At 35.7% G+C, this 26,357-nt stretch overlaps 1 protein-coding gene across 8 annotated transcripts in view; it reads right to left on the reverse strand.

The window, feature by feature from the left end:
• RASAL2 (RAS protein activator like 2) overlaps positions 1-26,357 on the reverse strand; it is a 377,113-nt gene that overhangs the window by 80,307 nt on the left and 270,449 nt on the right. For 7 of the 8 annotated variants that reach the window (XM_001154236.7, XM_016933217.4, XM_003949647.6 and 4 more), the window contains one exon: positions 10,854-10,960. In XM_001154236.7, coding sequence (XP_001154236.3) covers positions 10,854-10,960 — 107 coding nt within the window. Of the gene's footprint in view, positions 1-10,853; positions 10,961-11,753; positions 13,404-26,357 lie in introns of those variants that run through there. The other variant, XM_009438920.5, reaches the window with a different exon arrangement.

Here is a 26,357-nt window from a genome sequence, read left to right on the forward strand (position 1 = left end):
GAGGTCAGGAGTTCAAGACCAGCCTGGCCAACATGGCAAAACTCCGTCTATACTAAAAATAGAAAAATTAGCCAGGCGTGGTGGCAAGTGCTTGTAATCCCAGCTACTCGGGAAGCTGAGGCAGGAGAATCACTTGAACATGGGAGGCGGAGGTTGCAGTGAGCTGAGATTACACCACTGCATTCCAGCCTGAGTGACTGAGACACCGTCTCAAAATAATTAATTAATTAATTAATTTTGACTATGAAATGAATAAAATATTGAGTGTGCCTTCCTAATAAAATATACTTATAAAATATGATTTTCCGATGTATGACTGTAAAATATTCAATAACATAAAACTTTTAAAGAGCAAAAATTTTTTTAAAGTATCAAACATTTAATATTTTCTTTCTGCACCCCAAATGAATTGTCTGTGTATCCTCTGAAGTATACACAACCTATTCTGGAGATCACCAACTAGAATATCACAGACTAGGGAAGGCAACCCTACAATATAATAGTGTCGGTGCTATAATGGATAATGTACACTCCCGTGGAAGGACAGAGACGGCCAAGGTTAATGCTGCCTAGAAGAGGTAACGAAACACTGGAATTGAGTCTTAATGGATGAGAATACTTTTAGCAAGGATGGAAGGTAGACTTCCTGGGCAGAAATGTGTAAGGAGACCTGAGAAAACTTGTTTGGGGAACTCTCATATTTGTTAAAGATGGAACTCAGGACTGAAGACAGTTGGGGGTGAAAATGAGGATACTGAGCATTAGGAAATGAGTCTGGAAAGGCAGTACAAATTAGACAATGAAAGCTCTCAGTGCCAATTTAACTTTGGTTTTATCATCCTGTAACACAAGTTCAACTCAAAAGCCTTCAGCAGGCGACTGACAGTTTTTGAAGTAAAAGGTAGTTCTGTCTGAAGACATTCAAATGAAGGGAAAGAAGAGGGGAAAGGAAGAGAGAGGAGGAAGAAACCACTGAGCAAGCCAAATAAACTGTATGAAACTAGTCTTGTTCATGGGCATGGAATCGTAGAGAGCTAAAAGACATTAAGCAAGGGAGGCCCAAGTAATGATGGAGTTTAGATTTTAGAGACCACTCTGGCAGCAGAGCAAAGGCTAAAGTTGATGAGGAGGAATTGGAGGCCAGGAGTGAGTTAAGAATCTCTACTGCACTAGACAGGACCTGCAGCATAATTAGAGGGGCTCAGTGCAAAATGAAAAGCTGGGAGTAGTACTGTTCAAAAAGCAGGAAGACAATGTCATTAAACGTACTATTATAAATTAGGAAACTTTTCCCTTTCTTCAGTAGTTTTTGTCTCCACTTGCCATGCTGCCTTTTATTTACTATTTAATGTCACACTTCCTCCAGTACCAGGAAAAATTACAGGTAAGTGTAAACCTTCAGAGGTGCCAGGGGCCCCAGACTATGACTCAGCAGTGGGTGTCCACTGGCTACCAGGTTCCACCATGCCAGCCACCAAACCTGCGTGTCATGCCATGCCGGGAGGCTGATGCTTCTTCCCTACCTGTGGCTGCCCCTGCAACTCACTAGGTACCTGGCTTGGAGATAGGCAAGAGGCTTGTCCCTTCACTCCCCTGCCCCTCCCCCGCCCACCCAAACACAGTTGTGGTTTCTATCTACCTGTAAGACATCCCTGGAGATGACAGGCAGGGGCAAGGACTACCCTTACCAAGCCCTGCTCCAAGACACCATGGGTTGTGCTGTCTAATCCCTATCTTTCTCACACTTGTGCAAAGGCCCCTGCCAGGGTCAGAGAGTGACAGCTGTGGCTGGGTGAAGAGAGAGGGAGGCTGAATGAGATCAGGGAGTGGGGAAGTGGGCAACAGATAATTCATTCCAGGGAGGCAGCAGGAGGTGGTACCATGCCCAAGGTCCCCACGAATGCTCCATTGTCCCATTAAACTTCACTTAGAAAATACAAATCCAAAGATCAATCACTAAGAACTTTGAGATGGCAACGATACAGCATTGAACTTCATGCATTGAGCCTTTGTAAGTGTAGGCCCTGTGTACTGCACTGGTCTCATGCTCATGAAGCTGACCCTGGTACTAGTTCAGGGAAGGAACCACAAGTACTGATAAGTGAAGTCAGTAAATGGCAGTGGGGCTGGAAAAGGGGATGAATGAATTTGAAGAGAGGTAGACAAGATCTGGTGACAGAATTTGAGAGAAGGGGAAGAGTATATTATGACTCTTAGGGTTTTGGCTCTGGGAACTGAAGAAATGTGCAGCACTACAAAGAGAAATTCGAGGGAAAATTTTTTAAGAAAAACATAAAGTGAATACAGTTTGGGGGAAGCTGAGTTTAAATTACGATGGGACATCAGAACCAAGCCATAGTACAATACAGAGGACTGAATGAAAGAATGTTTGCCAAAACAGCATCCTTTTCTATTTCCTGATTTGTTGATATTAATTGCATTGATATACAAATATCATAAAAACACTCCTCTAATATGAAATCTCAGCATTAACCCATTAAACAAACCCACATATAAGACATCTTACAAGAATGGAGAGGCAGAGGTGGGCTGTATTAAAAATACAAAAGGTCAAACAATTTAACAGGTATGAATTTATAGAAGAAACTATAACATATGCTATGCAAACATGAACAAGATATAACAATTTGTTGATAATTTGCAAAAATTAAAAAATATTCCACATATAGGACACTACTGTAAATTAGCTTTTTTCTCTTTAAATATTATGCTTCTATTTCTACATCCTTGAGTAAAAGTAGTTAGTACTATCTCCCTTATAGTAGGCCAAATTATGGTAGTTTGTATAAAAATGCAAATATGTAAAGTATCAGAAACGATTACCTAAAAAAACTGTAGAAAATAAGCAGCCAATATGTAATATATTACATATCTAAAATATATCTAAAACATTATTTCAATTTAAAATCAATATTAAAGTATTAATATTTTCAAATTTTTTATCCTAAGTCTTCTAAGCCTGGTGTTTTGCTTTTTAAAAAGTTTTACTGAGATACAATTCATATACCATAAATTCACCCTTTTAAAGTGTGCAACTCTGCTGGGCATGGTGACTCATGCCTGTAATCCCAGCACTTTAGAAGACCAAAGCAGGATGATTGCTTGAGCCCAGGAGTTTGAGACAAGCCTGGGCAACATAAGCAAGATCCCATCTCTCCAAAAGTTAAAAAAAAAAAAAAAAAATTAGCCAGGTACAGTGCCATGCGCTTGTGGTTCCAGCTTCACGGCTGAGGTGGGAGGTTCGTTTGAGCCTGGGTTGTTGAGGCTGCAGTGAGCCACGATTGTGCCATTGCAGTCCAGCATGGGTGACAGAGCAAGACCCTATCTAAAAAAAAAAAAATAAGTAAAAAATAAAAGATGCAACTCAGTGATTTTTGTATATCCCCAAAGCTGTGCAACCATCACCACAGTCTAATTCCTGAACATTTTCATTATGTAAAAAGAAACCCCATGCCCATTAGCAGTCACTTTCCATTTCTCCCTCACCCAACTCATGAGAAACACTAATCTCTTTTTTGGTCTGTATAGATTTGCCTATTCTGAACATCTCATATAAATGGAATCATACAATATGTGGCCTTTGGTATGGCTTCTTTCACTTAGCATAATATTTTCAAAGTTCATTCATGTTGTGGCATGTGTCAGTATCTCATTCCTTTTTCATGGCTAAATAATAAGCCATTGTATGGATAAATCATAGTTTGTATATCTATTCTTCAGTTGATAGACATTTGGGTTATGACTACTTTGTGGCTATCATAAATAATGCTACTATAAACGTCTGTATACATTTTATGTGGACATATATTTTCAATTTTCTTGTGTATATACCTAAAAGTAGAATTGCTAGGTCATATAGAAACTCTACATTTAATGTTTTGAGGAGCTGTCAAAAGTGGCCACACCATTTTACATTCCAATTTCTCCACATTCTCACCAATACTTATATTGTCTCTCTTTTTGATTGTGGTTGTCCTAGTGGGCATCAAGTGGTATTTCATTGTGGTTTTGATTTTTTTCTTAATGACTAATGATATTGAGCATCTTTTCATGTGTGTATTGGCCATTTGTATATTTTCTTTGGAGAAATGTCTATTCAAATTTTTCTAGAGCCTTTTTTTTTTTTTTTACCAGCCACTCAACAATCTGACAAAAAATTTTGTATTGATATTATAATCAAATAATACTGTTGGAATGAAGTTTCTTTAAATTGAAATTAGTAGATGTTTAATATAAAAGAAACAAAGCATTTTAAAAATCCAGTGGAATGCTACTGGCATTGGTTATGAAATTAAAGGGCCTTATGGTAGAAAGGCACGCCAAGGGTATTATTGTTTACCAGCAATTCTCATACCCTGCTGAGTATAAGTACAGCTGAGAAGACCAAAATATATATATATATATTTTTTTTGGCATAGCTAACTCTAGCTTAATCATGAAGGTGGCAAATTTTCTTTTCTACATCTCTGGCTTCAGAACTTCTGTAAAAGAGGTTATACTTAGTAGCTAATTATATGCTCCCTTAAGTGGGCATTAGGCCTTCAAAGTGTTTATCTCTCGTTGTGAAATGAGAGGTCTTGTGTTTCCCCTTGCCCCTTAAAACTGAGGAGAAATATCTTTGCTTTGAGAGGAAAAGGGTTTATGGTACATCATCTATAAGAATGAGCTGTGAGTGTATCTCATCCTCTCTCTCAAACAGCTCTCTTCTCCTGGTTAGGGTAAGTTGGAATCTCCAGTAGTTAGTGCTGCTGCAAGCCCATTTCTAGGAATTACCACAGATTGAGGAGGGCTTCCCTCATTCTTTAATTCTTTCAAGTTTAGAGTCTTGGTAGTATTTCCTAACCAAGCCTGCTCCCTTTTCCTCCAGGTATTTGCCAGTTCTCACCGTTCCCTTAAGGAGTTGTATCTAACCTTATTCTTTTTTTTTCTCTGCTCTGAGACCCTTGGTTCTAAATTATATATTTTCTAAGATATTTATCATTGGAAGATTTTAAAATTATGCCCTTTCTGATTACAAAATGACTTAAAGATATAGTTAATATCTACAGGCTATAATTTTCTGACATACTCATGATTGCTATATGATTTCTACCTTTGGTAATAACATTTTCATAGACATATGAATATACTCATATCTATACATTCATACACATATGAATAAATAAATAAATAAATATATAAATACTAAATAATAAATAAATAAATAATAAATAATAAATAAATAAATAAATAAATAAATATATACTGTTCATTAAAAGAGGTCTCACTGGAGGGCGATCCTATTATGGATTTTAACTCCATGCAGATGGTTAGTGAAAAGAGGGAAGAAACACAGATATAGAGTCTTTAAGCATCATGGGAAATAAGTTTTAAGTATCCTCTTGGAATACAGTAATGCTGAGAATATGAAAGTTGGAACTGTATTGTAGCTTAGATGCTATGAATTGAATTTCAATATTTCACCCTGAAATCTGAGATTCTTAGGCTGGTCAGAGGTAAAGCAAGTATTTTGTAAATTTACATTGGTCATCTGAACTGATTATGGCAAACACAGAAGGGCAACTAACAGGCAACTCAGCAATTAGTATGTGAGTAACAAAGGCCACTGAGAAAATACTGCTTCTTAGTTTCTTATGTCAGACTTGAAGGCAGGAAAGAAAGCACTCATATTCACAGGTAACACACTGACTAAAATAAGTTCCTAATATTTTATCAATCATTTAGACAAATGGCTTACAACCCTAGCTGCATATTAGAATCATCTGGGACCTTTAAAAAAATACAGAAGACTGGGCTCTAGTCTAGAGATTTTGATTTAACTGGTCTGAGGTGGAGTCTAAGCATCAGTATATTTTTTGAAGTTCCTTAGGTGATTTTCATGTATGGCCAGAGTTGAAAACCCCTGGTTTGGACAATGGACACTTACTAGACTTTATTAAATAGTGGACGTGAAGCTTTCTATCTCTTTGTTTAACTTGGAAAAACACTTACCTAGGATCTTATAGAGGATTCAAAACAGAAACCAATAGCAACTGAGTCTGATAATCTCGATACTTAAGACACATTTGTTTTTACACAGGACTTTAACTTAGCCTATATCTTATTTCCCAGGGCTTTAGATTCTTCTAAAAACTATGTAAAGATTTGTTTTTTTGACAATGTTTTCTTTCTAGTGTATTTATTTGATTGGGAATGCTTAGGTGTCACAGTGACAAGAGCACAAGGAGAGTTACACAGGAATATTCAGCTACTGCCTTAGTTCAATTATGCTTTCTGGATGTCTTGGCATAATTTTTGGTGCCTGAATTCTTTCAGAGCCAAGCTCAAAGCAAACACAAATGAAGCAGCTGCAACTGTATTGTGTTATACTTACATGAAAGGCCAAGTTAGACCATTGTGTTATGAAAATCAGAACACTAAGCCTAGCACCTGGCCCAGAACACAAGCAGTTCCCTCTTGACCAAAGCCAAATTGATGGTATCATATAAGTAGAAGTGATTAAAAAAATCATAAATATCAATAGTCACTTTATAAATAGAGTATAAAGAAAGAAGCCTGTTCCAAAATATCAGGCACTGTGAAACAAATATACACAATTACAAGACATAATCATTTTCTCTTTCTGAATTAAACTTAAGTATGTACCTGGATAACTTTTCATTATTTATTCAATTGTTCCTCATCATCCCAGTAATTTCATTTAAATGAAAGTCTAGCACGATGTTAAAGAAAAAATGAAAAATGATCTTTAAAAGAGGAGAAAATGTCAAATGACTAAAGTTGTTTTTGAAGAACATTCAAAACTCAGATGTGCAAAAACATTGTGAATTTATACATATGTATAACACCTAAAAGGTTCCAAGAAATAGCCACAGAAACAAATCATTAAATAATAAAGAATTCTATCTAGTTTCAGTTACCAACATAAGTAGACAAAGTATACACTATATAACTAAAACACCATAGTTCTGAATTTCAAATATTAATTAAAATCTCTCTTTAAGGAAAAAAATCTATCCATTCTGCTCTTATCCCACATGATCTCTTATTAAATGTTTATTAAATGTAATTACATATTTAATATTCCATTTGACTAGGGACATTATCAGTAATACCAAGAGAATATGTGTGAGATAAACTCATTCGATCCTAGTCTTTGATAATTCATGCATATTTTATCTATTCAACAATTATTTGTTGAATGTTTGCTCTGTGGGAGGTACTGTGTTAGGCACTGGGGTTGTTATAAAGATGACCGGAACAGATTATCTGTTGTCTAATGAGGGACAGAACCTACAAACAAATAATTGCAATTGGAATTACGGTATGTGTGAAGAAATATGGAATGAGAGCGAAGGAAGGAAGAAACTCTCCTATAGATCAGGGGTCCTCAACCCCAGGGCCATGGACCAGTACTGTTCTGTGGCCTGTTAGGAACTGGGCGGCACAGCAGGAGGTGAGCAGCAGGTGAGCGAGTAAAACATCATCTGTATTTACAGCTGCTCCCCATCGACTTGCAGCCTGAGCTCTGCCTCCTGTCAGATCAGCGGTGGCATTAGATTCTCATAGGAGCACATACCCTATTGTGAACTGTGCATGCGAGGGATCTAGGTTGTGTGTTCCTGATGAGAATCTACTGCGTGAGGATCTGTCACTGTCTACCATCACCCCCAGATGGGACCATCTAGTTGCAGAAAAACAAACTCAGGGTTCCCAGTGATTCTACATTATGGTGAGTTGAATAATTATTTCATTATATATTACAACCTAATAATAACAGAAATAAAGTGCACAATAAATGTAATGCACTTCAATCATCCCCAAACCATCCCCCGCAACCCAACCCTGGTCCGTGGAAAAATTGTCTTCCACAAAACTGGTCCCTGGTGCCAGAAAGGTTGGGGACCACTGCTGTAGATTACTACTTTTTCTTATGGCTATGATTAGATAAGAGTACAAATACATTTAAATATTGCTGAAAACCAAGACATTGCCTTAACCTACAGGTTCAGTAGCCATATAAATTTCCTCTTCTTCCCTCATTTTGAATGTTATTATACATGAATACCCTGCTGTACCAGTTGCCTATTTTAAGTTTTTAAAAGTATAAATTTTTGTGAATGAGGAAGGCATACAAAGGTTTTTTAGGGTTCCCTGCTTTGAGCTCACTGTTACAGTTATTCTTCTTTCTGCCTAACTTGGCATTAACCAGCAGGATATGAGTGATCCTTACCCACTGGCTTCTCCTTGATCTCCTTAAGGCTAAATATTATTCTAGAAAAATCAGTAGTATCAGCTGAAAGGCTAGGGGTGAGTGCTGGGCTGGCCTTCTATTGAATGATAGCCCCTTACCTATCACCCTGAGTTGGAATAGTGACAGCAAGAGGAAAAAAGACTCACTTAGGAGAAGAGTCAAGTAATTTACCCATATTTCACAGTATTCATGCCACTTTGTTTAGTTTTAGAGTCAAAGACAAATATTCCAATAAACACATCTTTAATGCTTCAGCAGCAAGTATAATTTAGTTAAGTTTGATGAACAAACTCAATCACAGTCTTGCCCCCACCTACCTTTCCGGCCTTCTCACCTGCCATTTTTGCCCACATACTTTTCAATTCCTGTCTCACTCAGTTCTTTCTATAATCCCTGGAAGCATCAGTCATCCCATGACTGTGTGTCTTTCCAAAATGCCATTCCCACAGCCTGGAGTACTTTCTTCCCTTGTCAATTATTTTCTTTCAGACTTTGAAACTCTGCTCAAATGCTGCTCCTTGTCAAAGCCTTAACTTACACATTGTGTTGTTAATAACTTGTGTTACCATGCTCACTTATCTCTTTATGAATCTGGTCATTTTTCTATCTCTTGCTACTAGGCTATATATAGGGTCTCAGAATGGAAAACTTTGTTATACCACACACAGTATGCCAAGAAGGTATCAATTGATGAATCACCAATACTCTGCCCAAAGTAAGCATTCAATAAGTGTGTCATTGTAAATAATTTCATTTAGGACTTGTTAAAATCTATTTTATGTGCTCTCAGTTAGTCTGAAAATGGAGCTCGGAAGAATAAGGTCCTTTTTGAGAGTCCACTACTACAATTTTGGGGTCCAATTGACGAGTGGTAAACCTACTGCTCACCATAGCAATGACATCTGAATCCTGGAACCACTGGTACTTGTGGTAAAATATTGGTTCTGTCTCTTCAAAAAGTTAACATAGAAACGATCTGAGATATTGTATAAACAACTCTAAGTTAAATATCTCAAAGTCTGACTCCTTTTTGTACTGCTATCCTAAATTCAGATATTGCATAAACAACTCTAAGTTAAATATCTCAAAGTCTGACTCCTTTTTGTACTGCTTTCCCAAATTCAAAGAGTCCACTGTGATATTAATTATAAATGTATTGTGTGTTGACCTGAAAATTAGACATTCTTCTAACCAGCAATATATTTAAGTGATATAAATCACACTACTATTGGTATTACATGAAAATTTAAGAAAATACAATGAATTTCTACAGATATCCAAGTACTCATTTAGCCAGCATATTTTGATTTCTCTTAAAAAAATAAATTATTTATCTAGCATGATCAAGGAATGAGGTACTTCACAAACCACTTTTCTGGATAATAAGTTTTATAAACATCACATATCTTCAACATTTTAAATATTCTCAATGGATGCATGTCACAAAGATAGTTCCACTTTTTAAAAAAATAGTGAAATAAATATAATCTCACTTTTTCTTGATGATTCAGGATCATTATTATCAATGTCAATTTCTGCACTATAGACCATCCCGGAACACAATAATATCCTTAAGGTCTAATTAATCCTCCCACCTCAGCCTCCCAAAATGCTAGGATTACAGGTGTGAACCACTAGGCCCAGCCTCTTTTGTATTTAATGCTGATTCTCAATACTGCCTGGTCAATTTAAGGAGTTAGTTTCTTTCAAGGTTTTTCTTAAGCACTTCCATGGTCATCCAAAAGATAGCTTAAGCAAAGTGCAGACCAAGTCTTAGGATTAGAATTCACAATTGTCTAATTCTCTGTGAATTTAGTCTGCAACTTTCTGAGCCTCATCACTCTCTGCTTATGTTCCAGCTCTGAAAAATAAAAAAAACTACATCCCGTTCCTAAAAAAAAAACCTCCCACCAGCTTCTTTACAGAATTGTGATAGGTTTTTGCTAGCAACTTGATAAAAAGATGTCTGCAAGGATTTGAACTCTACAGTTAAGAGGATTTTGAACTTAATGTAGTTACATATTTTGTTAAGTACCCTGTGAGTAAAAATAATATTCCCTAAAACCTAATAAATATTATACTGAAAGTAGTGGACGGCTGGGCATGGTGGCTTAAGCCTGTAATCCCAACACTTTGGGAGGCTGAGGCAGGGGGATCACTTGAGGTTAGGAGTTTGAGACCAGCCTGGCCAATGTGGTAAAACCCCGCCTCTACTAAAAATACAAAAATTAGCCAGGCATGATGGTATGCGCCTGTAATTCCAGCTACTCCGGAGGCTGAGGCAGGAGAATCGCCTAAACTCGGGAGGGGGAGGTTGCAGTGAGTGTTATCGCGCCACTGCACTCCAGCCTGGATGACAGAGTGAGACTCAGTCTCAAAAAAAAAAAAAAAAAAAAAAGTAGTTGACAATTAACCACAGTTAATTTACACAAGTTGATGAGTCTATCCTTTAATCACAGAATTATAGAGAAATTCTTGAAGAGAAGAATGTTTGGATTCCTTAGTAGCTGTCCCTAACTCTAAGAAGAAAGGAGAAAAGTAAAAGTAAAATATTCTTATAAAGAAGATAAACACTTACTGGTACTTTGAAGGGTGAGGTATTTGCAGTGTCCATGGAGTTGGGTTTCTCTGATGTACTGGTCCCTGAGATACTCCGTCTACGAGGGGACCTTTCTGCTGGTACCTCTGGAAAAAAGGAGGAAAGTTGAAACATCATTAAGAACCCCAAATTTAGGATCTTCCACTAAACTGTAAAGTTACTGGTTTTTCACAATAAACCAGCATGCTTTAAAGGTACATTACATTCTATCTCACATAATTTATCTATCTTTGAGGTGCTTAAACTATCAAGACACTAGAGAGACTTGGTCACAGTTAAGAATCTGCTTTAGTGTGACAGTTTATATTTTCATCTGTGCACATATAAAAATAATTTCCTCTGAGCTATGTTTAATATCTTTAAGTTCACTTAATAGTTGCATCTCACAGTATATAAATCTAATTCTCTATATGTCAGCAATGTAGGAGTTAATAGAATAAAATGGAATTTCTAATATTCTTCTGAACAAAATATAGTCTAATGTTGCATATGATTTGATGGTGTTTGCACAAAGGTCAAAGTTAGTTCTGTGCAGATAAGATGATTCACCAGACTGCAACAAAAGGGCCATGAGAAGACTGAAAGCTGCTGCCAAGATAAAATAACATATATGCCTATGCAGATATAAAAATAGATCAGCTTCTCCTTGTTCTGGCAATATGACCTTACTAAGATCTTACTCTGGAATCCTAAATCTGTTCAAACTAACCTAACAAGCTTAGGATTTTGCAGATAATGTGATCTCTCCCATTTAATTACTATATACTGTATTAAGGCTACATTTTTAAGATTTTTTCATAGAGTGATATATATATACATGTGTATATATATATATGCATACACACGCACACACAGATGATAGATATATACGTATTATACCTTTATCACAACTGCTTCCCATCGCCACTTCAACTGACAGACATAAAGGAATCCAGCTTCTCAGATAACATTAGATAATCTCAACATGGACAAGGAAAAAAAAGCCACATCCTAAAAAAAGTATTCTGTGTTATCTTCCAGATCTTAGAAAACAAGGAGTAAATCGTAACTCCGGAGACTGACATTTTGATTCCTGCTGTTCTCCCTTTAAAAGACAGATGCAGTTTAAACTTCCATTTCTGGCCTCCTGGCCCCTGGGATCCGTGCTACTTCCACTTAAGAGAGAGCGTTTTTTCTCTCACTCCCTCTCTGTGTCTTGCTCTTCCCCCTCCCTCTCCACAGCTTGCAGAGAGCAAGCAAGAAAGAAATACACAGGACTGCAGCTATTCAATCAATCGTTCTGACTGCACATCCTCATTAGTTACTTTCAGGCTATTAACAGATGCCCAACCACTGCCTTCCCTCAGTTACTGAAAATTTCACTGTCTTACACTAATGTGCAGCAAGAAAAAACATTTACTGAAATGTATATCCAGCTAGTGCCAAAAGGACACCATTTTACACAGATCCAGTAATGCACACAAATCAATTCCTCCTATGAAAATCCAATTGGAAGTGCTTACCCTTTTACTATCTTTGCAAGCTGGACACTGATTTTCTTTTCCATGACTAAACATATCTTCTCTGTGACATCTTGACTGGTAAGGCACAAGCCAAATTGGAACATTCCTAAAGACTGAGAGGCTGACAACATAGCATCTTGTATGCTTGCAGTACAAGAGAGTTCCATACTACTACTGTATTTTAAAATTATGACCAGTAACTGTAAGTCCCTTAACTTCTCTCTAACCATCACTAGTCAAATGAGCCTTAATGTGCAAAGCCGTTCTCAGAATTAGGCACACATGACTTCTAATGCACATCGCTGAAAAATGGCAGCATAATTAGCTCAGATTCATGGGAATGGCACAAAGCACTGAATTTAAGTAAATCAGCTTGTTGGAGCACATTGAACAGAAAGACTTCCAGACTTCAAGAATATGACTTTACAGAGTAATTATCCAAGTTAGATGACTCTATGTGGCTAGGGGCAAGGCAGGCAGGGAATGGGGCTGGTGAAGGTAGAAAAAAAATCTCACCTTTCCTCTAATAATTACCTATAAAGGTAACCTCATATCAAATTAGAAGATACTGGAGATTTAATATTACAATATAGTATGTTTTAATTTCTGAATAATTGACAGAGAAACTAAATTGGGGGAAAAATAAATTTCATTAGCTGGGATAAAATGATCTAGTAAACCATTTCCTTAATTTGCAATGTTCTGGCTAAGGAAAAAAACTGAAATTAATTTCCTCACTTTCTTCCATACATCCAATTTTAGTTTTCAGGCATACAAACTCATTAAATGAATATGTTTCAGTGCTTTTAACTATTTGAAACTATATTGACTAAAATTAGTGGCCACATTTCAAACTCCAATAAATATGGTATTGTTATACTTCTGTTTTCTTTTCTCTTTTTTCCAACAACGATAGACTGGATTAAGAAAATGTGGCACATATACACCATGGAATACTATGAAGCCATAAAAAATGATGAGTTCATGTCCTTTGTAGGGACACGGATGAAACTGGAAACCAACATTCTCAGCAAACTATCGCAAGGACAAAAAACCAAACACTGCATGTTCTCACTCATAGGTGGGAATTGAACAATGAGAACACATGGACACAGGAAGGGGAACATCACACTCCGGGGACTGTTGTGGGGTGGGGGGAGCGGGGAGGGGTAGCATTAGGAGATATACCTAATGCTAAATGATGAGTTAATGGGTGCAGCACACCAACATGGCACACGTATACATATGTAACAAACCTGCACATTGTGCACATGTACCCTAAAACTTAAAGTATAATAATAATAAAATTAAAAAAAAATTCGCTTTCTGTATTATGGGAAAAAATACAATGCTGATGTAGCTTATATGATGTATTATTGGGTCCAGAAAGAAGATATTAAATCATTCCTGAAGTTTGAACAATTTCCACTAAAAAGGGGAAAGAAGGGGAAGAAATAAGGTAAAGCTAAATCACCTAATGAAAAGAAGTTTACACTTTGTTGCTTTCTCAACCCCCACAATACCACCACTCATCTGCTAGTGTAGAATAGGCCTTTGGAGAATCCCAGTTCTTTAGTTCTCAGAAGATTCATAACTACTTCAAAGCATACAGAAAAATAAATACCCCAAGTACCAATGTCCACTTAGAAGCAAGGTAGCAGCATTAGCAAGAGCGGAATGAACAACCTGCTGGATTAGTCACAGAACGAACTGCATATTAAACTTGTGCCTTTAACTTTAAATCTGTAAGCAGAAAGGAAAGCTGCTACTATGCTCTAAGAGCTACATTTCTGCTCAGTTTGAAGGAAAATCTACACTAGTTCCAGTAGACCAAAATTAGACAGCTGTATCCTCTACCCCCACTCATGCTACATACTATTGCATTATTTTCACCTGCTGTGAAATTAATGTTCTTTTCATAGTTACAATATTTAATTACAGTCATTTTAAAATATGCTCATTCTCTAAGACTGATGAGACAAGAGAGATACAATATTGTTTCAGATAAAGGCCTGAAACTGCCTCACTTTCTCATCTCTAAACATAATATTTTTCATCTTCAGATTGAAAGGCAAAAAGAGTTATAAAAAGCCTGGTTAAGTTTTAAATTTATCTCTTCATTTCCTTTGCCATTGGATATGACCTCAGATGATGTGACGACTTAAAATGATGAGAGATAACCTCCAATACAGCTCCATATAGAATGATATATTGAACAAAGAGAACATCTGGATGTTTTTCTTAGCAGCTCTACCAATGATATGTACGATTCTGTGTAAGCCATTTCACCTTTTCTGTCCTGGTCTTCACCATTTAATAAACTGGGTTATCCAGACCAAACAGAGATAAAGACAAGATTAATGAGTTTATATGTTTTGAGGCAAAATTAGCTTTCTGGAAGGAAGAATCTTTTAAAATCCAAAATAGAGTACTATCATTTCCTCAACACACACATTTTCCTCTATGTCAACGCACTTTCTTTGGAAAGTGTGGCAAAGAAATTGAAAATTGGATAATTATAGGGGTAAATATACTTTTGGTGGAGGATGTTGCTGTTCAACAAACAGAAGTCAATTTCTGCCTTAGAACCTAATAGTGTATACACTGCCTTTGGTTCACTTACCAGGGAGTAAATGCCAAAAATTCCTATCATGTATTTGAGAGGACCCTAAGGAGTAAGTTAGAAGGTGACAAGTGTTTTGGGGGAAATAAAAAGTAGTCAGGGAGATGAATAGGTACAGTAATTTTAAATAGGTAGTTGCATTGCAAAGGTGAGGTGTGAGTCAATACTTTAGGAGGTAAGGAAGTCAGCCTTGCAGGTTTAACAGGGAAGAAGACTACAGGTAGAGGGAAGCTAGTACAAAGCTTCTAAGGTAAACCGCAACAAAGAGGCCAGTGGGATTAGTGCCAGTGAGTGGGAACAAATAGTAGGAGGTAAAGTCTGAGAGGAACTGGGGCAGACATGTTCAGATAATACTGGCCAATATAAGGACAGTGACAGAAGAAAATGTATATGCTAAGGAAATGACACTACAATACTACTATATTTTAAAGAACCCCTTTCTTCCAAAAAGCTAATTTTGCACCAAAACATATAAACTCATTAATCTTCTCTTGTAAGGACTTTTTTTTTTTTTTAACTCTAAAATGAAAAACCACCTGGTCAGACATGCGTCACCAAAAGGTACAAATCATATTGAAAGTCCATAGATATACACTTACTGGTATTTCTTAATGCTTTTCTTTTTCTTTCTTTTTTTTAAGACAGTCGCCCAGGCTGGAGTGCAGTGGTATGATCTGGGCTCACTACAAACTCCACCTCCGGGGTTCAAGTGATCCTCCCACCTCAGTCTCCTGAGTAGCTGGGACTATAAGTGTGTGCCACCATGACTGTTTCTAGAAAGGGTATTTCACCATCTTACCCAGGCTAGTCTCTAACTCCTGGGCTCAAATGATCCACTCGCCTTGGCCTCCCAAAGTGCTAGCGTTACAGGCTTGAGCCAACTCCACCAGGCCAATTTTCTTTTCAGGATTTTGAATAATGAATGTGATACAGAATAAATCTGGAATGTTATTATGTTTGGAAAGAGAGTAAAGTGAAATGTCTATCATATTAACTGAGGGTTAGGTTCCAAAAGACTCCAAAAATATCTTAAATGAGAAAGGTATCTGCTACACAATGTCATTACTATATGGTCAAATATCTATAGGCATCAATTACATTTACTTTTTGTTCAATCTCGTTTAACCGAAGTTCATATGCCATATAATATTTGCATATACTTAACTATTATAAATAACATAAATTTCTTATAATGTCTACCATTTTTAGAATTAGTTACCATAGTGTAAAAAACAAGTAAAGATAATAATTTAAATTTTTTTTCTTTTAAAAGAGTTACATTATAAAAGCTATTTAAGCACCTCTTTGTGAATAATTTGTCTAGGGAAAATATTTTTATTATAATTTTAGCTCATATTGAGCTTTTTTTGTGTGTGGTTTTTTTTTTTTTTTTTTTTTGAGACACGGACTCAGTCTCCCAAGCTGGAGTGCAGTGGCACAATCTCAGCTCCTTGCAGCCTATACCTCCCATGTTCAAACGATCCTCCCACCTCAGCCTCCTGATTAGCTGGGACCACAGGTGCGTGCCACCACACCCAGCTAATTTTAGCTCATGTTGAGAATTTATGTGCTAAGTACTGGGCCTAGAATCTAACTTACTTAATCTTTGCTGTAGCCCCTGAGATAGTAACAATTATTACTCTCTCTGAGGATGGTGGCAAAATTTAAAAGGGAATAAAGTAAGTTCAGAGGAGGAAATTCAGCAGGAAAGGTAAATAAAATGTAGAAAGATATTTATAGCTTTAATTTGGTGAACAATTATATAAGAAACTAAAATATCATAGTAAAATTCTCAAGTTATAATAGAACAGAAAAATATCACATGTCACAGATGCAGTTTCTTTGGCATATACAGGATTCTAAGCACTTCATATTAATGGCAACCTGAACCAATTCTTAGTAATTTTTTGCACAGAATTATAAAACATGAATAAATGTAAATACTCTTTCAATTATAATTATTCACATGCCTCTTTAATAATTTTGATATTTGTAGGTAGGAAACAAGTTTCTAATGTTTTTCTCATAAAGTGAATTCTTCAGTTTACTTCAAAAGCCTTTTTAAAAATCAACATTTCTCCTGGCTAACACGGTGAAACCCCGTCTCTACTAAAAATACAAAAAATTAGCCGGGCATGGTGGCGGGCGCCTGTAGTCCCAGCTACTCGGGAGGCTGAGGCAGGAGAATGGCGTGAACCCGGGAGGCGGAGCTTGCAGTGAGCCGAGATCGCGCCACTGCACTCCAGCCTGGGCGACAGAGCGAGACTCCGTCTCAAAAAAAAAAAAAAAAAAAAAAAAAAAAAAATCAACATTTCAACAATACATGATAAAACATTGAATACAAACCAAACTGTTTGTGTACCCATTCAAGTCACTGAAATTTTGGCATATATAGTGTTGCTATGAATGAGTCCACTTCACTATAATCTATTTTCCCTTGCATTGTGTAAATAATGACAACATTAAATAGGATGTGGTATGTTGGTAGCTCAAGTTATTAATGAATGAAATAAGCAAATAACTTCTCTCTCCATGCTGTGAATTCTGAATTAGGAGGGTTCTTCTTCCATAGGATGCACAGAAGACATTTAAGAAACAGAATAGGAAGGATGAAATAGTAGGAGGAAATGGGTTTGTAGCTCTTCAGTAGAGGGGCTTTAATAACAAATGGCAAATTGTGAAACAAAAAAGGCTTTCATGAAAATAAGATTTCATATTTTTTTGCTGGAGGACTCCTAAAGGTAATAGAAACTTAAAAGACAGAGTTAGAAAAATATTATAAAGAAAAAGTGACAAGAGCAAAGAGAAGAAAAATCACATACTGCATTTATACAGCTGCTAACACTATAGCACCTGGGTGTTTTTATAAACTTCATCCACCATTTTCAGTAGGATACTTTCTGCTGTATCCCACTTTTACTGCCTTAAAGCCTATGCACTGTCAGCCACAAGCATCCAGCTGCTCTGAAATACAAATCCCCAGAGCCACTTTAATTCACCCAATTTGTATCACTCAGATTGCAGTACTTCACTCAAACAAGTAGTCCTTTCAAGTTTGCATGCCCCACACACTCCAATATGTACAAATTGGTGCTAAGTACATAAATGTGGTAAATTCTCATAAAGTAAAGCCATCCAGTCTCCCCACCATTTCCTTGCTTCAGTAAATTTATTATTATTATTTTTAAATATTTCTTCTTGTTAACATAATAGAAAAACAATTTTTTTCCCCAGCCAAGGAATCTGAATACCACCCACAAGTATTCCATTTCTTCAACTTAGGGCTTCACATGACAATGTTGGATGAGATGGTAGAGAATACTTTTAGTGCAAACAACACTCTCAACTGAAAAGGCCAAGAAAATAGTTCAGGGATATTTATGTGTTATCTTAAGTTTCAGATAGAAAACACGTATCTAGTTCTTAGTGATGACAACTGGGTATCTTAATGATGATGATGAAAACATAACAACGACAAGTACAAACATCAAATCGTCATGTTTGGTGCAAAAGTAATTGTGGCTTTTGCAACTTAAAAAATGTGAAACCACAATTACTTTTGCGCCAACCTTATATTATGCCTTATTATTTGCTACATGTTTTACATAAGTTACATCTTTAATCCTCAAAACAATTCTTTGGAGGTGGAACTATCACCCATGTATTACTCTGCCCATGTTTGCACAGCTGGTAAAAAGGGTGGGGGCAGGATTAGAATCCATGCAGTTTGGCTTTAGAGACAGCTTTAATTGCCATGCATTCTATCCTGTTCTCCATGTGTTTTGTATAATGGGCTGCAATGGAGAAAAAAAATAAGATGAATGATCACGGAGACTCCAGTTTTCTTCATATTTTAAAGAGAATTAAGTCATACTCTTGAGGTGTTTTCTGCACACAAAACCTGTAAAGAACAACTCAATCCTTGAATGCTGATGCTGATAAAAACATTCTAGTCAAGAAACACAGAGAGGTGAGGCAAAACAATAACAAGGGACAAAAGTTTACTAAATGACAAAAGTTAATGGTGAAAAAACGTGAACAAAACAGGAAACAACTTATAAAGAATATCTAATACTGATCCCTTGAACAAAAAAGTGACAAGAGCCCTCCAGAATAAACCATGTCTTTCAATGCCACTAATCTTCAGTATACCTATGTGGGGAGATAAGTACTTAGATAAGTTGTATGAGATGAACAGAGATAAAAAGCATTAATATTTTAGGTTTTGCAAAGAACAATTACTAAACAACAAAACATTGTTCAGCATAAAATGACTATTTTGAACATGTCAGTCCAATTATTTATAAGGTATTAACTTCAGTTTGGTATTTATAAGGTATCAACTTCAGTTTGGTGAGTTTTATTTTGTCATCAACTGTGGAAGATAATCTCTTCTAATCTACAGATAGGGCCTAACACTTTTATTTAAACCTTTTCTGTAACTGATTTAATAATACATACTCATTATTAATATGCTTCATATATAACTTTTTCTGTAACTGATTTAGTAATATATTCTCATTGTTAATATGCTTCATGTATAATTGGGGGTATAATGGTAGATTTATTCATACCATCATTTTGGTAGTCAGTGAACATTAAAAAAAAGATTTAGTCTTGATTATGCCAGAGCCTCTGTTTGGGTTTTATTTCCCAAACAAATATTAATAGAGGACATTAAAAAAAGAAAACATACAAATATGTAAACCTGTAATATAAAGATGAAAATTTAATCATTTACCGAGAACTAAATATGCACATGACACTGTACAAAAACAAAATCATTTACACTCAACATCACCCATTAGTGAAGGTAATAAAAAAGAAAGGAGCCTATAGTGTTGATTTGCCCCCCTTTAGCCAACACACACTGCTAAGTATCTCTTCGAAACAGCTGTTGGCTTCATTTTGTCTTATTTCCACTACCATCCACCATCCTAATCTAGGGCTTTTTATCTTCTCATGCAGATTATGGCAGGAAGCACCTAACTGCTCTTACTGACTACAGTCTCTCCCTGCTTAAAGCTATCCTACTCATCATTACCAGATTAATCTCCCTAAAACATTACTTTCTGGATGAAATTTCCTTCCTAGAGATCTTTAGATAGTCAGACATTAGGAAAAAAATCACCTGGCCCTACTTTGCATATTTAGTCCTTTCTGCCAACAATTTTCTACAATTTGCCTCAGTCAGATGATCTCTAATCTCAAACTGGCCACATTCATTCTCACATGCCTGCTTTTTTCACCTACATATCTGCCAACTCTTAGATGACCTTCAATATCAACTTCAATTCATCTACTTCCATAAAACCAGGCCTAATTACTCACATTTCTTTGATTTCCAATTAATACATTTATATAAGTTCATATTCTTTGATTATATGCGTTTTAGTTTTGGGTACCAAACTAAACTATATTCCTGACTAATACTAATACTAGTGTTCCATAATGGAGGTCTTAAGTCACTGCAAGATTGGAATCATCTTGTGATTGTGTCTAAATTTTTAAACAAATTTTAACTGGTAGAATTCTCTCTGTTTTAAGTATTTCTCTCACAATGTTTTTATAAACCATTTGCACCCATTCTTGCTTGTCTGCAGGGATTATTAAGAAAGAATAAAAGATAATAAATAATGGAAAATATATTTTAACAACTAAAAAATAGTTAAGAATACTTTGTCTGGACACCTGCCCCTACCCCCACTCAATAGACACATGTGCTTATAATCATGACTCTATTAGGTACAGCCCTATAGAACTGCCTTTTTTTGGTAGAATAAAATGGTAAAATACCAGCAATTTCATATAGTTCAATTTAATACACAATAAATTAATAAATTTTCTAGTTACCTCTAACTCACACATGGAATTAAATTCAACCAACTGGTTGAGTTTAAGACCACTCTCCTTTATGTATATTAAATTGTTATTTTTTCTTCTAATTTTTTTCTTTTTCTTTTGATCTCTCTATTAGTGACATGGCTATCACAGAAAAATTGAGATTATGATAAATAAGCCTCATGGGAAATTAGGTTTAAAAGTTTTGAGGATTTTCCTTCTATGCATCATTCTATTTAAAAAGGTCACAAATTGGCGGGGCACGGTGACTCACGCCTGTAATCCCAGCACTTTGGGGGGCCGAGGCGGGTGTATCACTTGAGTTCAGGAGTTCGAGACCAGCCTGGGCAACCTGGTGAGAAACCCCATCTCTACAAAAAATACAAAAATTAGCTGGGCGTGGCGGCTTGCGACTGCACCTGTCGTCCCAGCTACTACGGGTAGGGGGCGCTGAGGCTGGGAGGCAAGGCGCTGAGGTGGAAGAGGCAGGGCTTGACTGACAAGAGTGAGACCCTGTCTCAAATTAAGTCACAAATTTCCAAATTTTATTGAGAAGCACACTTAAACATAATTACATTTAAGTCTTGATATCTTATTCATTTTCTTTAGATATCTGTTCAGCTTAATTTCCTTTAGTTTTTAAATTATACATCCCCAAAAGGAAAATTTTTGCAAGAACATCTTCTGTTCTACACTTTTTCTGTTCTAAGGAAATCCCTAAACAAAGGATGTAAGACTTAAAAACTCTAAGGGAACCATGTCCACCTGTGAGACTCAATATGGATTCAATAGCCATACTGAGGTACTTTTTGCTTTTAAATTTAGATGCCAGAATGCTAATTTATTCACTTGCTATGAAAAACTGAATTATCACTGATTGGAAATATTAACGCAAGTGTGCTTTGACATTAATTATTTTTCTGAAGTCAAGCTGTATGAGAAATTAAACCATAATCAGTGGTAGATTTTAAACTACTGATTCCATTTCTCTCTCTCTTCTCTCTTCCTTCCTTCCCTTCCTTCCCTCCCCTCCCCTCCCCTTCCTTTCTCTCTGTCTCTCTGTCTCTCTGTCTCTCTCTCTTTCAAGACAGGGTCTTGCTCTGTCACTCCCAGTAAAGTGGCAGAATCACAGCTCACTGCCTCAAACTTCTGGTCTCAAGTGATCCTCCCAACTCAGCCTCCCCAGTAGCTGAGACTACAGGTGTGCTCCACTGTGTCTAGCCTCTGTTTCTTTAATGGTTACAGGTCACAGGCCTAATTACAGTTTTTTATTGCTTCTACAATTTTAAGTTACATTTTTCTTAAAATGTCCACTTGTCTAAATTTCCAAATATATTATCAAAAAGGTCTTTTTTATAATAGTCTCCTATTTTTCAATTCTCTAATTTTCTATAATTATACCCTTTTTTCATGTCAACATTGTTTATATTTTCTCTTTTTAGCAAATCTTGTCGGTTTCATCTATTTTCATTAGGCTTTTTAAAGGAACAACTCTTGGCTTTATTGATTCTGTTTATTTCTATTTTCCATTTCATCATTATCTACTCTTATTTTCATTCTTTCTTTCCCTAAACTTTCTTTGGGTTTGTTATTTTTCTAACTTGTTGAGTTAAATGCTTAGCTCATTAATTTGTAGCTTTTGCCCTTTTCAATGTAAAAGACTACACATTTCATTTAAGAACTATTTTAGTGATATTCCACAAGTTTCGATATACACTATTTTCAGTATTGCTTAGTATTTTATAATTTCCATTATGTTTTCCTTTTTGACTAACAAGTTATTTGCAAGTAACTTTAAAAGACTGCAAAAATAAAGGTTTTTACAGTAAATTTTTGTTACTAATTTCTAACTTAGTTCAACTGTTATTAGAGAATGTAATCTGTATAGCTTTGAAATTTGTTGAGATTTGTTTTATGACCTTGTCTATTGCCAGTTTTTATAAAGATTCTGCATGTGCTTGAGAAGACTAATTGTTGGAGTCAGGATTCTATATATGTCCATTAAATCAAGCTTACTGCATTTTTGAATATTCTCTATATCCTTACTAATTTTTATAGATAGGACTGTAGAATTATCCATTTCTGTCCATTTTTGCCAAATAAAATTTGAGGTTTTGTTATTGGGTACATGTAAGATTGTTATGTCTTCCTAGTGATTTTTATATTTTATCATTATTTAGGGACCTCCTTTATTCCAGTAACTTTTTTGATAGTCTTATTCTATTTCAATGGCTACACCAGCTTTCTTTTTCCAAGCCTTTACTTTTAACTTTCCTAGGTCCCTGTGTTTTAGATCTCTCATTCATAGCATTAAAAAAATCCAGTCTGACAATATTTATCTTTTAACATTTTCATATATAATTTATGATATAATTGGATTTTATTTTTACCATCTTACTGTATTTTCTATTTTTTCCCCATTTTTTTCTGATTTTCTTTTTTTTTTAATCAGGTTAATCAGGTTTAAAAAATTCCATTTTCTTCTGTATTGCTTTTGAAAATATTTTAATAAAAATACTCTATTTTTATTCTTCTAGTAGTTGTCCTTAACATTTTAACACGTATACTTAAAGCCTAAAGTTAATCACGATTTCTATCCTTCTCTTGAATAATTCAACAATCTTAAAATACTTCAATTCCAATTACCCACTTCCTATCTCTGACATATTAATGTTGTCCACTATTTCAGTTTTACCTTATCACGACTGTGATTATGAATTCTCAGGATGTTTTTCCCCCTCCCACCTCACCTACCAGTCCAGGTTAAGATAATTAAGATTTGTCTATATTTGTCAATGAGAGTTTTTTCTAACTTCAACTCTCACTGAAGGTGTAACTCATTCAGAGGCCCAGTCCTATGGGGAAGAATGACATAGGCCTTTCAGTTCTAATTCTTCACTTTGTTAGACCCTTGGCCCATCTCCTATATTATAGCCATTAAAACTTAACTCTAATATTCTAAAATTGGTAAATGCCCCCAGGAGAGTTTACTGTCTAGATTTTGAGTTTTGTTTTGTTTTCTTTTTCCTCTTCCTGGGGACTTCCTTTCCTTCCTGAGAGTTCAGCCATTTAGTTAAAAGTGTTTGTTACATTAATGTGAAATTTCTAATTGTCTCTATATTATTTTTGAGGTTATCTAGTCTGGCATATTACCAGAAATTAGAGTTTCAATTTTTGAATATGTTTCTCCCTTGATGTTTGGTGTAAATTTTGGGTATCAGATAATAGTTGCCAATGCCAAATAATTAACTATAGTCAACAGAGTCATTTAGAAACTTAAAATGTTTAGGATTTGTCAAAATTACATTATTCTTTCATAGAACTATTCTATCACATAAATTACTTCACTCTATGAAGTAAAATGAAATCATTTAAATTCCATTTAGAAAAGGCAAAGTGGAAAAAAGTATACACTGAGTATTTTCCTTCTTATTCTAGAATTTGGAAAACGCAATCATTATCTACTGAATAATAATTTCAAATGCTATCAAAGTACCTGAAAAGGTTATGGGACTACAGAATAGTAGTAGAATAAGAGGGAAAAAAAGCTGGATCTGACAGAATAATTTCAATAATTTTGAAAAGTCCCGAGTCTCAAATTTTTGGGTATCTGGATATCATTCATTCATTCAAAAAGTATCTACTAAGTACCTATTCGGTGCTATTCTGGAAGATGCCAAAATATTAAGAGAAGATCCTTATCTGGCAGTAGCAGGGAAGTATTTGATGGGCACACAAATAACAACATAAATGGGTACACAAATAGCTAACTCTGCAAGACTGGGTGTGATAAATGGCATAAGATTAATACAGTAGCTGTTATCTTCCCATCTTCCCTACATTCCATTGCTAAATCTCGGCATGTATATTTGTTTCCTGTATGAGTTTTTTCTTTCTCCCTTCAAAAGGTTAATCCTATGCTTTTAATTCTACTCTCACCTCCAAACCCATAAAATGTTTTGTTTTCTTAGTCTTTATTCTTGTAGGTTCAAGATCTTGCTCTCTCCTCCACTTGAAAATATGTACAAGTCTTCTCAATTTAGTTTTTAACAGGGTACATGTTTCTGTCAGTCACAGATTTCTTCAGGCAAAAGGCTTAACCTGTGGTTTCCACTATCTCACCTCCTACTGTCATTCTCAGTATTATAAAATCTGACTTCTCCCTCTTCAACTTTACTCAAATAGCATTAACACTTTCACAGGTTATCAACAGTCTCTTACATTGTCAAGCCTAGTGGTTTTTTTCTGACTTCTCTTTGGCTTTTGTAGCCACTGACACTACTGACCACATTGTTAACCTTTTCTACCTTAGCACCTGTAATACCACACCATCCTGGCTTTCCTCCCACATTTACGGTCATTCGCTCTGTGTCTCCTCTTTGTCTCCACCCACCCCCAAATGTTGATATTCTTCAAGTTTCAGCTGCTGCCCTCTCTTTTTTCTTGACAAGCTCTTGATAGCAGATGACCTACAGATGCTTAGAATATCAACAATCTTTCTTCTCTAGATGAACAGCTCCCACCTGTGACTTCATTTCCAATTACCAAACCTGTTTTTTCTGTCTGGATGTGGATTAGTCTTCTAAAACTGAAAATACCTAAACAGAACTCCCATCTTCCTAAAAAATTGGCTCCCTTTCTCAATTTATTTCTGTTAATAGTACCACCATTCTTCCAAGTTCAAAAATTATCTTTGATTCATTTTGTTCCCCATTCCTCTAATATGTCACCAATTCTGCTGATATATTCTTTGTAATCTCTCCATCTATTTTAATCTGTTATTCACCTGAGCTACACAAACATTCATCTGCACAAGGAGTATTCCACGTGCTGAAAAGACAGAGGATTAAGCCCTCCTTGTGGAGGCATTCACAGTCTGGTTTTAATACACAAACCAACAATTATAATACACAGGGATAAAAAAAGTAGAGGCACTTATTGCATACCTGTACTACTGCAATAGCTTTCAAACTGATTTAACTGCTTCTAGCCTCTTCCCCTTTAGTATCACTTTCAGATGTCTTTCTAAAAAACTATTTTGATCATATCTTCTTCTTGCTCAAGGGTCTTTCATTCTTCTCTATGGCTTTCAGGATAAAATTGTCACTAGTCCTACATAGTGAGCTTCCAAATACCCTTCAAATGTTATCTCTCATTACTTCTTTACATGAATTCTGCGTTCTTTTCAAGACAGTTTGCTCACTGGATGTGAAATTATTTAATATTCCTCAGGACACTGCTTTCATACAGAAAACCCTACCATTTCCATAAAAATCTTTTAGGATTCAGATTAAACCCTATCTCTGTAAGATAATTTTCAATGTTTTTAAATGTCTCTTCTTCAAACTCCCAAAGCAATTTTTACCTGGATAAATAATTTTACAATTAGGAACTGCCTTATTTTCATTTTCTCCACTGTCGTCTGAATTACCATTTAATTTTTCTCATTTAACTTGTGCATAGTTCATGTTTTCTCCCCAGCCAAACTCTATGCCTCTCACAAGCAGCTTTTTCTTA

The sequence above is a fragment of the Pan troglodytes genome, chromosome 1, assembly GCF_028858775.2.
Source record: "Pan troglodytes isolate AG18354 chromosome 1, NHGRI_mPanTro3-v2.0_pri, whole genome shotgun sequence".
NCBI lineage: Eukaryota > Metazoa > Chordata > Mammalia > Primates > Hominidae > Pan > Pan troglodytes.